The sequence below is a fragment of the Giraffa tippelskirchi genome, chromosome 7 (genome assembly GCF_054371585.1).
Source record: "Giraffa tippelskirchi isolate mGirTip1 chromosome 7, T2T-mGirTip1v1.2.pri, whole genome shotgun sequence".
Taxonomy (NCBI): domain Eukaryota; kingdom Metazoa; phylum Chordata; class Mammalia; order Artiodactyla; family Giraffidae; genus Giraffa; species Giraffa tippelskirchi.
In genome coordinates, this window is record NC_137281.1 from 8,115,655 (window position 1) to 8,126,341 (window position 10,687).

The following is a 10,687-nucleotide window of genomic DNA, read 5'->3' on the forward strand; positions in this document are numbered from 1 at the left end:
AACTTTAAAATTTGAAGGCAGATCTTTATAATTTTGCCCACAAAAAAGAACACATCTTAATTTTTAAAAAACAAGGCAGAAAGCATAACTCATTCAGTTAGATGGATAACTTTGAGTTTGCTAATATTAAGAATAGGAATTGGATAAAAAAGAATCCATGAACTAGATATAAATAGCAGATGAGTTTTAAAAATACAAAAAAAACAGACTGTTGAACATAAAAAATTTACAAAACTCCTGGTGAAAATGAGCAAAATTTATGAGGAAGGTTTTGCAGTGAGCTTGTCCATGAACCTAGTGGACAGTGCACCCAAGGAAAAAATGTTCAGTTTCTACTTACAAGGGATCGTATTGCCAAATATTGGCGTCTCCAATATTTAGTACTGGAAAGTATCCAAAGCACAAAAAATATTTAAGTATGGGTAGAATTATTTGTTATGTAAATGTTTACTTTGGAAACTAATTTTAAGCCAAAGAGTCAAATTAAATATACATATACCTTAGCACCAGAGTCTTCTCATGTTTTAAGTAAGTAAGTAAGTAAGTGTTAGCCTCTCAGTCATGCCTGACACTTTGTGACACATTTTAATAAATTATAAAAAACAAACGAAACTACCTCTGTCCCAGGACACAGTAAGAGACTTATTGTGTGTTTTGGCCCATAGAAATTGTGGCACTCTGGGCCACAGAAAGAAGTCAAAAGAGCCCAATATCTATCAACTTGAGAATGAATGAAAAATGATGCTATAGTAATAAATTGGAATATGGAGCAACAGGAAAAATGCATTAACTTCAGCTACCAATCTAAACTTCTATACTTCCACAAATATATCTTTGAGGTTAAAAAGGAATCCAAATTCAATAACAATGTGTGTGTTAGTCAATCAGTTGTGTCCTACTCTTTGTGATCCCATGGACTGTAGCCTGCCAGGCTCCTCTGTCCGTGAAATTCTCCAGGCAAGAAGTGGATTGCCATTTCCTCCTCCAGGGGATCTTCCCGACCCAGGGATCAAACCCTGGTCTTCTGCATCGCAGGCAGATTCTTTATCGTCTGAGCTACCAGAATTAAGACCACCAACAGAAAGTGAAACGAAGTAGTATTTTCACAAAACACATGCAGGTTTTAAATCTGTAAGGAAAAGCAAAGGGATGTTAAACAAGACATAAAATGATGAGCCCTAGGGCTGAGGATCTATAGTATGGAATGGTGACTATAGTTGATAATTTTGTATTGTATACTTGAATCTGCTGAAGGAGGAGATCTTGTGTTCTCACCAAAAATAAAGGAAAAAAAGAAAGAAGCTATGTGAGGTGATCAATATGTTAATTAACTTGATTGTGGGAATCATGTCACAATGTATATGATTATCAAACCATCATATCATACACTTTAAATATATTACAATTTTATTTTTCAATTATACCCCAATAAAGCTGGAAATAAAAACCAACCCACAGTGGTTAACCCTGGGGGGAAGAGAAGACTATGATGATTTATAGAAGCATACACAAATCTTCAGAGTTATTGCTAATTTTTTATTTGTTAAGCTGTGTTGTACGTGTGTATGCATTCTTTTCCCATTTTTATATTTTACGTACAAAAAAAGGGAAAAGACTCTGATGCTGGGAAAGATTGAAGGCAGGAGGAGAAGGGGATGACAGAGGATGAGATGGTTGGATGGCATCACCAACTCAATGGACATAAGTTTGAGCAAACTCCAGGAGATGGTGAAGGACAGGGAAGCCTGGCCCTGCTGCAGTCCATGGGGTCACAAAGAGTCCGAAATGACTCAGCGACTGAACAACAACAACAATATCTCACATATTATGAGTGAAATATTGAACAGTAAAACTTTGGGGATCATTTAAATCTTATTCTGTGGTTTTAAAATGAGCACTAGAGAGACCTCCTTGGCAGTCCTATGGTTAAGACTCTGCCCTTCTGCAGGGGGCATGGGTTCAATCCCTGATCGGGAACTAAGATCCTGCATACCCTGAGAGGTGGCCAAGGAGAAAAGAAAGAAAAAAAAGAGAGTCCACAGCACACTCTGTATGTTAGAATCTTGAGCGATGCCTGTGTTAGTTGGATTACGATAAAACTCACTGCACTGCATTATGCTTGCACTTTATAGAATGTAAGGGAGCTGAAACATCATGCACAATGGACTCAGGAAGAAAAGTGAACGTGTCCTCTGAGGAGCTGCTCCGGAGGTCACCTTTTATCAGGTCCTAGGGGAATTTCCGTCAGCGGAGTGGAAACTAACTTGGATCACTTGTCTAGATTCTGAAGTTTACTTTTTTTGTTTACTTAATGATGTAGATCAACCTGGGAAAAGTATGTCCCCAGATTGTGCCTTTGCCCCCTTGTCAGTAAACCTAATAAGTTTACCAGGAGAATAATTTTGCATCCGAGAGAGCAATTTGCTGCCCCTCTGGGCGCATCAGGATGACCCCAACAAACAAGGTGCTGGAGACAGCAGGTGACAAGGGGACCCGCTGGGAGGAGAAGCCCCGCCATCTGGTCCCTCATATACAGTCTCTGCGGGTCAGACCCAGCCTGTCCAAGATGCTTCCACCTTCCTGGGGAATCTGACTGCTTTCCTTAAGGATCTGAGACTCTCAGCCTCAAGAAAGAGACTGCGGTATGGAGACCTTTCCAGTATTCCCATCTCCCATCGGAAGCTTCCTTACTTTTTGTTTCAGATTTAATTTCCTGTTAATTTTCTGTTTGACAGAAATTATACTTCACCTTCTTCCTTAATTATTGTCCCTGTTTCTCTTCCGTATATACTGGTTTTACTTTTCTTTATTCTTTTGTTTTTTGGTATCTCATCGCTTTCCACTCTTATTTCATTGTCTCGGTTATGCTTCATGTAAAAACTGTATCAGATTTCTTCATTGTATTTTGACTTTGCAGTTTATTATTCATGATGATTTAAAAACTCCATACATTCCATGTATTGGCTATGCCTCACCTTACTTATGTTTTCATTCTTTTTATTCTCTACACTTTATTTGCTTTTCATATACACTTGATACAATTTGATTCAGTATCACTTTACTTCTTTTTTTGTTTTTTGTAATTAAAAATTTTAATTGAAGTGTAGTTGATTTACCATGCTTCAGCTGTATGGAAGAGTGACAGCTATACAATTGTGTGTGTATATATATATATTGACATACATATATTTATTCTTTATCAAGTTCTTTTCCATTACAACTTATTACAAGATATTGAATGAAGTTCCCTGTACTATGAAGTAGAACCTTGTTGTTTAGCTATTTAATATATAGTATGCATTTTATTTCTTTTTTAATCACCTGTTAATCTCACTTTTTTACATGGCATCGTTCTATTATCATAGATAATATACTTAATCTCAAATTATCATACCTTGTTTTCAAAATGCTTTATTCACAGACTAATTATAGCATTTTTTTAAAGAGGTTTTACATGTTGTTATTGTAGTCTTAGATTGAACAAGTTTTTATATTTAAATGGTATCATTTTTTCAAATGTATTTTAAATTTCTTTTTACATTGGCATATAGAAATCCAAATGATCTTTACCCTCTCTTCCTTTCAGTAACCTTGAAAATCACTCTTTAAGAGTCTAATAAATAGGCCAATGATTTTGTTGTTTTCCTAAAGTTTATATAATCTGTCAAAGATTAGATAGTGTCACTTTCTTTCCTATTATTATACATTTTACTTTCTTTAGTATAAAGTCCAGGAAAGAGTCATAAAATCACCATGAAATATAGAAATGGTGATAGTAGATAATTTTACTTATAGCCAATCTCACTGGAAAAGCTTTCAATATTAAACACTTACTATGACACTGTAGACGTTGTAGCTATTATCGTCAAGGTAAAAATATACCTTTTTCTTTCTATATAATTAAATATCTTTATCATAACTATAGGTTGAATTTTATTACATGATCTGATGCATATATTAAAGTCATCCTACATGTCTTGTGCCTTTAGTAGTATGGATAATAATGCAGATAAGGTTTCTGATGTTAAACTTAATTTCCATGTTTGAGATAATTATTTGGTCAAATGCTTGATTCTTTTTACATAGAGTGGACACAACTCTCCAGTTATTTTGTGTAGATTTCTATTTCCTTTGGTTCTTGAAATAGTTCTGTAATTGTGCTTTTCACATTATCTTTGTTCAATGTTGCTACCAAGTTTATGCCAACCTCATAATGTGATTAATGGAATGTTCTCCCTTCTGTCCTTAGCAGTGGTTCGCCGATACGATTTGTATCTGATGTGTTTGGCGTGCGTCAACACTGAGATGTTTGAGAATTCATCTGGAACAATTATTGCTACTGTTCAATTTTATAATGAGGAGGATTGCATATTTATGCTTTTCTATTATTCCAGTATCTTTGTTTGGTAAGTTAGGTCTTCTAGAAAGTTGCCCACAAATTTCTTAAATTTCCAAACATATTGGCATAATCACGGTGTTGTGTTATTTTCTAATATTGACAACTTCTCCAGCACTCTCTTTAAAAAAATTTAATCTTGACATCATTTGTGCTTTCCCTAAGGGAAATGTTACAGTCCCCCATAGGTTTGTTGATTTTATGACTCTTCTGAAGGATCTAACTTTTCTATATGTTTTTACTTTCCATATGGTTTGCGATCAATTAATTTCTGCTTTTGCTTGTGTTGATTCCATTTATTTCTTTGTAGGATTAATTTGCTACTTCTTTGCTAGTGTCATTCTTTCTTCCTTCCTCCCCACATTTGAAATAGTCATTTGAATCCTACTCTCTTTATAAACCTAGTTCTGTACTCTCAGACTTTTAAGAAACCCTGGAATTTAATCCCTGGAAATGACATATCTTGGCCTGAAACACTGAAGAGTTGAAACTACCAACTCCCTTTCCTTATACTGAACCATCAGATACCATATTCTTCAAGAGGCTCTACTTTCTATAATTTCAAAATAGAATTTATTTTGCTTTCTTTGAAACCTGACTAATCGAAGGAAAACATATAAAACAATATGAAGATAATGTTTTCAAGTGATTCAATCTTGGTGTTTCTCTTCATAGCTCTGATTTGTATTGGGCTCATGGGGAACTTGGTGCTCTTCACACTATATATAGACACTTTCTTAACTCAGTCTTGCCTGAAAAAGCCCATTGATGTCATATTCATACACCTGACCTTGGTCAATGTTTTGACTATCTTGTTCAAGTTGATACCAGATGTCATGCCATCCTTTGGAGAAAGATATTTTCTGGATGATGCTGGTTGTAAGGCAACTTTGTACATATATAGAGTTACCCGGGGTCTTTCCATCTGTACTACCGCTTTCCTGAGTGTGTTCCAAGCTATCACCATCGATTCTCTTAATTCTAAGTGGGCGTGGCTTAGATCTAAACTCTCTATGTGCATTTACCCCTCTTTCCTTTTCTTCTGGGTCATCAACTTGCTCATCTATATCCACATCATTGAAACTGTAAGGGCAAGGAACAATTTCACAACTGCTGGTCTTGGGTATTATGCAGAATACTGTCAAACCAACCATTTGGAACACCACCATTCAATGGCATTTTTGAATGCCATGGTGATTCGAGATCTCCTCTTTGTGATCCTCATGATGTGGTCCAGCATCTACACGGTGACCCTCCTCTACAAACACCGCCATAGAGCTCAGCATATTCACAGCCTCAGCCTCTCTCCCCAGTCATCTCCTGAAATCAAAGCCACCCACACTATTCTTTTGCTGGTAGGTTGCTTTGTTTTCTTTTATTGCTTAAACAACTTTATTGCCTTCTACTTGCTTTATTTACCCAAGAAAAACCCGGGAATGGAGAGAATTACTGGGATAATTTCCTCCTGCTACCCATCCCTGTGCCCTTTTGTGCTGATGAAAAATAAGATTTCCAAACTGACTTCCTTCCTTTCACGGATGACAATTACCTTTTCTCACAGAACATTTAGTGGATGATCTGATGCTTCCATCTTCTTTCCACAACAGAGCACTCTCCAGCATGGACTGTTGAGCACTTAATTTGGAGCTAGTATAATTCCCACTGAGGTGGAAACTTAGCAATATCCTCGCATTTGAAATCTTCCAATGAAGAAGAATGAAATGTGAAATTAATAATTTTCATATTGATTCCTTAGTTAAATTATACTAATTATGTATAAATTAAAGGTATTGTAAATATGTCATTGAAACTAACTTTATCTGCTTGGTTTTGCTGTTTTCTGAAATGTGGCTGCTTGGAAATTTAAAATTACATGGTGATTGAGTTAATTTCTATTCAACAGTGTTGCTTTGGGAAAAGTCATTTATATATTCAATAAACAAATAATTGCATGGTTTACTTTTTCCCAGCACTATTGTAGAGGTTGGGCATATGTTGATGAGTAACATAGGCCATATATAGAATATTTATAGTATAGAAAAAGTATAAAGCTGTATGACAGAGCTTTAAAAAGACAGCAGGTTAGGAAAACTGAGAAGGATAGGAATTTTAGTCCTTTGCGTAGTTAAATGCCAGTGTTTGCTTTTCAACGTCTGCATCTGCATATATTTATACATAATAATAACTCCACTTATGTTATTGTGTGTGTATCATATTTCAATCCAATCTCTTATGAGAATTTTAATGAAATGTGTTCCTTCATTTTCTATAACTTTTCTTTAGGAAACAAGACCCTTTGCGGACTACTACACTGTATTTGCTTTTAATAGATGTAATTTGGTGAACTATTTCCTCAGCATCTGTTTATCATTTTCATATTCTGCAATCTTGAGGTCTTCTATTTAATTCACTGTTCCATTTCAGTACCCAGAGATATCATGTAAGTGAAACGGTAATTTAAATTTTTGCATAATGACTTTTCACCATGGCTGATGGATTCTACATCGTCCAGACGTCAGATTCTTCGGCTGAACCCTTTTCATTCAGTTGGTCACTTATATTCTATTTCCAGCTGCCCCTGGTGCCGACAAGATATCAAGCACCACGTTGATGGGTGCTTTTCCTCTGAAGAGATTTTGTTTTCTCCATGAGCTTTAAAATTTGTGCTTCATCCTTAGAGAAAGTCTCATAGGGTTTAAATTCTCTATGTAGTTTAAAATAGGTGTGTTTTTCATTGCTGCTTCTGATAGCCAGGAAGTTAGCTGAGAGCAACCGAGAAGCGGCCTGATATCCGCCTAATCCCACCAAGCAATTTACCAGCCCTGCCCCTAATATTGGAGAAGGAAATGGCAACCCACTCCAGTATTGTTGCCTGGAGAATCCCAGGGACAAAGGAACCTGGTGGGCTGCCGTCTATGAGGTTGCACGGAGTCGGATACGACTGAAGCGACTTAGCAGCAGCAGCAGCAGCCCCTAATATGTTCCCACCAGTTCTCAAAAAAGTCAGGGGCCAGTAAAAAAAAAACAACCCACCTGGCGACTAGTGGACCTTCCCTACTCTAGCACATGCGCACACTTCACACCATTCTGTACTTAAGCAACCTTGGCGGCCATTGGACTCGCTGACTACTCATAAATATTCCATGAATACTGAATACATACATCTAATTGTAACAGACTGAATTATGGGAAGGACATGCAAGGTAGAGCATCTTGGTACATAACCTGCAATTGTCAATCAAGGCTGTCAATCAGCGACACCCCCCCTCCTCGGATTATGCAAATGATCCTGCCTTAAACCGTGGGTAACCCAGCCCTCCAGGGCTATTTGCCTCTCTTTGCATGGCCTACCTCCTTCTTGAAGTGTTCTCTCTTTCTTTATTTGTGTGGGCTCAGTCGCTCAGTCCTGTCTGACTCTTTGCCACCTGTTCTTTCTTTCCTTACAGTTAGTAAACTTTCTTGCTAGGGGTAAGACCTTAGATTCTTTGCGTCCTTACCAAGAACCGAGGCCCACAGGAGGGAGGGTCTCCAGACCCTCCTTCCACTAACACTTCTACCCAAGATGTGGTTTGGCCATGCGTGTCCGATGAGCTTCAAGTTAGGAAGTTGTCTTCCATTTTTAAATGATGGGCTCTTCTCCACCAGCTGTGTTATATCCCCGTGGAATTGTTACCCTCATTTAGCACAAGTGTTATTCCTCCTTAATAGGTCTCCACGCCCTTTCTGTGACTTGTCCCCATTATAGTTCTTACCTCTTTGATCATCACAATGTGATATTTTTTCTTTGGCCTTGATCTACCAAACTCAACCAAGCATCTGGCATCTTCTTCTTCATGTACCTACTAATTTTTTTCTTAATTTTTGTAGTGAAACTAGCATGCCAACGATTATGCGCCGCTATGAATTTCCAAAATAGACACAGCCGATGTAACCAGCACCCAGATCAAGAAACAGCAAACACTGATGCTCCCAGAAACCTTGGCATGCCCCTTTCCAGTCATTACCCGCTAAGGGTAGTAGCTACTAACTATCTGGAACTAATAACACCATCTGCTGTAACATTTTTAGGTTAAATTCTCCTCATTTATTCTATAAAGTTTTTTTTTTTTTTTAAGCTGTATCTGAGTCTTTTCAAACATTACCTTAGATGGAATTCCGTTCTGTGTCTTGGTTCCATGATGTGCATCAGCAAATCTCACCCCACATGCAACCCCAGAACTTTGGTTCCCATTATATTGTGTCTGGTTCCGCTTACCTGGAAATAACACCTAAAGTCAATAAATTCTAAATTTAACTCTGAAGGTTTCAAAGTATGCTGTACTAAACAAATGGTTTCTTGGACTTCCCTGGTGGTCCAGTGGATAGGAATCTACCTGCCTGCCAACGCGGGAGACACGGGTTTGATCCCTGGTTCCAGAAGAATCCACAGGCCTCGGGACAACTAAGCCTGTGCGCCACAACCGTTGAACCTGTGCCCTGGAGCCAGAAAGCTGCAGCTACTGAGCCCACGTGTCCTAGAGTGCGCTCCCCACAAGAGAAGCAGCTGCAATGAGAAGCCCTCACGGCGCAACTAGAGAAAGTCCCCACACAGCAACAAAGACCTAGCACAGCCAAAAATAAATAAATATTAGAAAAAGATTGCTGTCTTCCTAAAAAAGCAAACAAAAAACCAAATGGTTTCTTGGCAAAGGGCAGTATTTTTACTTATTAATTCCCAACAACACCATTGAAAAATATTTAACTTGGCTTTATTTTTGCTGCAAAACATGATAAATCCTCCAAAAGTAGAATTCCAATCATCAGAACTGAAAATTTTACTGAACAGTCTCTTGAAACTGGTTTACTCTTCAGTCCATGACACAAAACTTTCTCAACGGTGGCTAAGTTAAATTGTATGCATCAGGCAACAGGCAGATTTGCCATAAAAGCAGCAAAGTTGCTACAACTAAAATAATTTTTTGTTTATATTTTCTTGGCTCATTTAAATTATATCTACTAAGTGCGTAAAGTCAAACAAAGACAAATAGCATATCATATCACTTATATGTGAAATCTAAAAAAAATGATACAAATGAACTCATTTACAAAAGAGAAACAGACTCACAGACATGGAAAGCAAACTTGCGGTTACCAAAGGGGAAAGGTAGTGGGGAGGGATAAATCAGGGTGTTGAGATTAGCATATATACACCACTTTACATAAAATGGTAATCGACAAGGACCTATTGTATAGCATAAGGAGCCCTTCTATATATATATACATATATATATATAACTGAATCACTTTGCTGTAACACCTTAAACACAACATTGTAAATCAGCTATCCCCAAAACAAAATAAAAATTCAATAAAAAATCATATTACACCTTGTAGCTGGAAGGTACTAATTATATATGTTTTAAAAATACAGATAACATAAACAATACAGAAAACTTTGGTGGAATATACATTGTTGTCTCAATACACCATCTAAATAAATCTATTTTCTTAAAATGAGACTATTAATTTCAAACAAAACTATTTTAAATCAACAACACAAAAAATAGTATTAAACATATCTTTCTAAGAGACAAATAACACAAGTAAACATTTTGACATTTAGTGTGTTCATTTGGTGGGGCATAAGATGTTACATAGAGAAAACTTTAAATCTATTGTAAGCAGCCCACTATTATCCAGCAGTTATTCACTTCTGATTTCTTATTAGTGGTGCCATGAAAGTAAATATTTTTGTGGATGAACTTTTATATTTTACCTGTTGGTGCAGACTACTTTTTTTTTTTTTGGTGTAGACTACTCTTGACATGACAAATAGACTAGGAGGCATTTGTTTCTCCAGCAAATATGGATTAATTTGGGATCATGCAACCATGGCGAGTCATGATAAGTTCTCAAATGGCAGGGAAAGTAGAGTACTTTCTAGAGAGGAAAAAGAAGTCGGTGTGTGTGGGGGGTGGGCTACAGTCAACAAAGACTCTGCTGCTTTCATCGGCTGAGTCTTGACCTTTTTTTCCTCATTGGGCTCTGCTCTCTTTTCAGGGTGTGAGAGAGCGCCCTCCAGGTCCCCCAACTCTATTTAGTTGAGGTTGCTGTTTATTCTTTGTAACATTTCCCATTTTGATCAAGATCTTTCTTGGATCTTGATGGATGGATGGATGAGAGGTAGAAACTTCTAGCTAGTAAATATATATCCTAAGAATGTCACGTACAGCCTGGAAACTCTAATCAATAAGATTATACTGCACATTTGAACATTGCTGTGCTGTGCTTAGTTGCTCAGTCATGTCCAAC

At 37.1% G+C, this 10,687-nt stretch overlaps 1 protein-coding gene across 1 annotated transcript in view; it reads right to left on the reverse strand.

Annotated features, from left to right (window-relative positions):
• The window catches only part of ZNF114 (zinc finger protein 114), a 53,591-nt gene extending 44,990 nt beyond the window's left edge, over positions 1 to 8,601 (reverse strand). Inside the window, exon 1 of the mRNA XM_081515411.1 lies at positions 8,539 to 8,601. Coding sequence (XP_081371537.1) covers positions 8,539 to 8,582 — 44 coding nt within the window. The 5' untranslated portion in view covers positions 8,583 to 8,601. The remainder of the gene's footprint in view (positions 1 to 8,538) is intronic.
• Between the last annotated feature and the right edge of the window lie 2,086 nt (positions 8,602 to 10,687).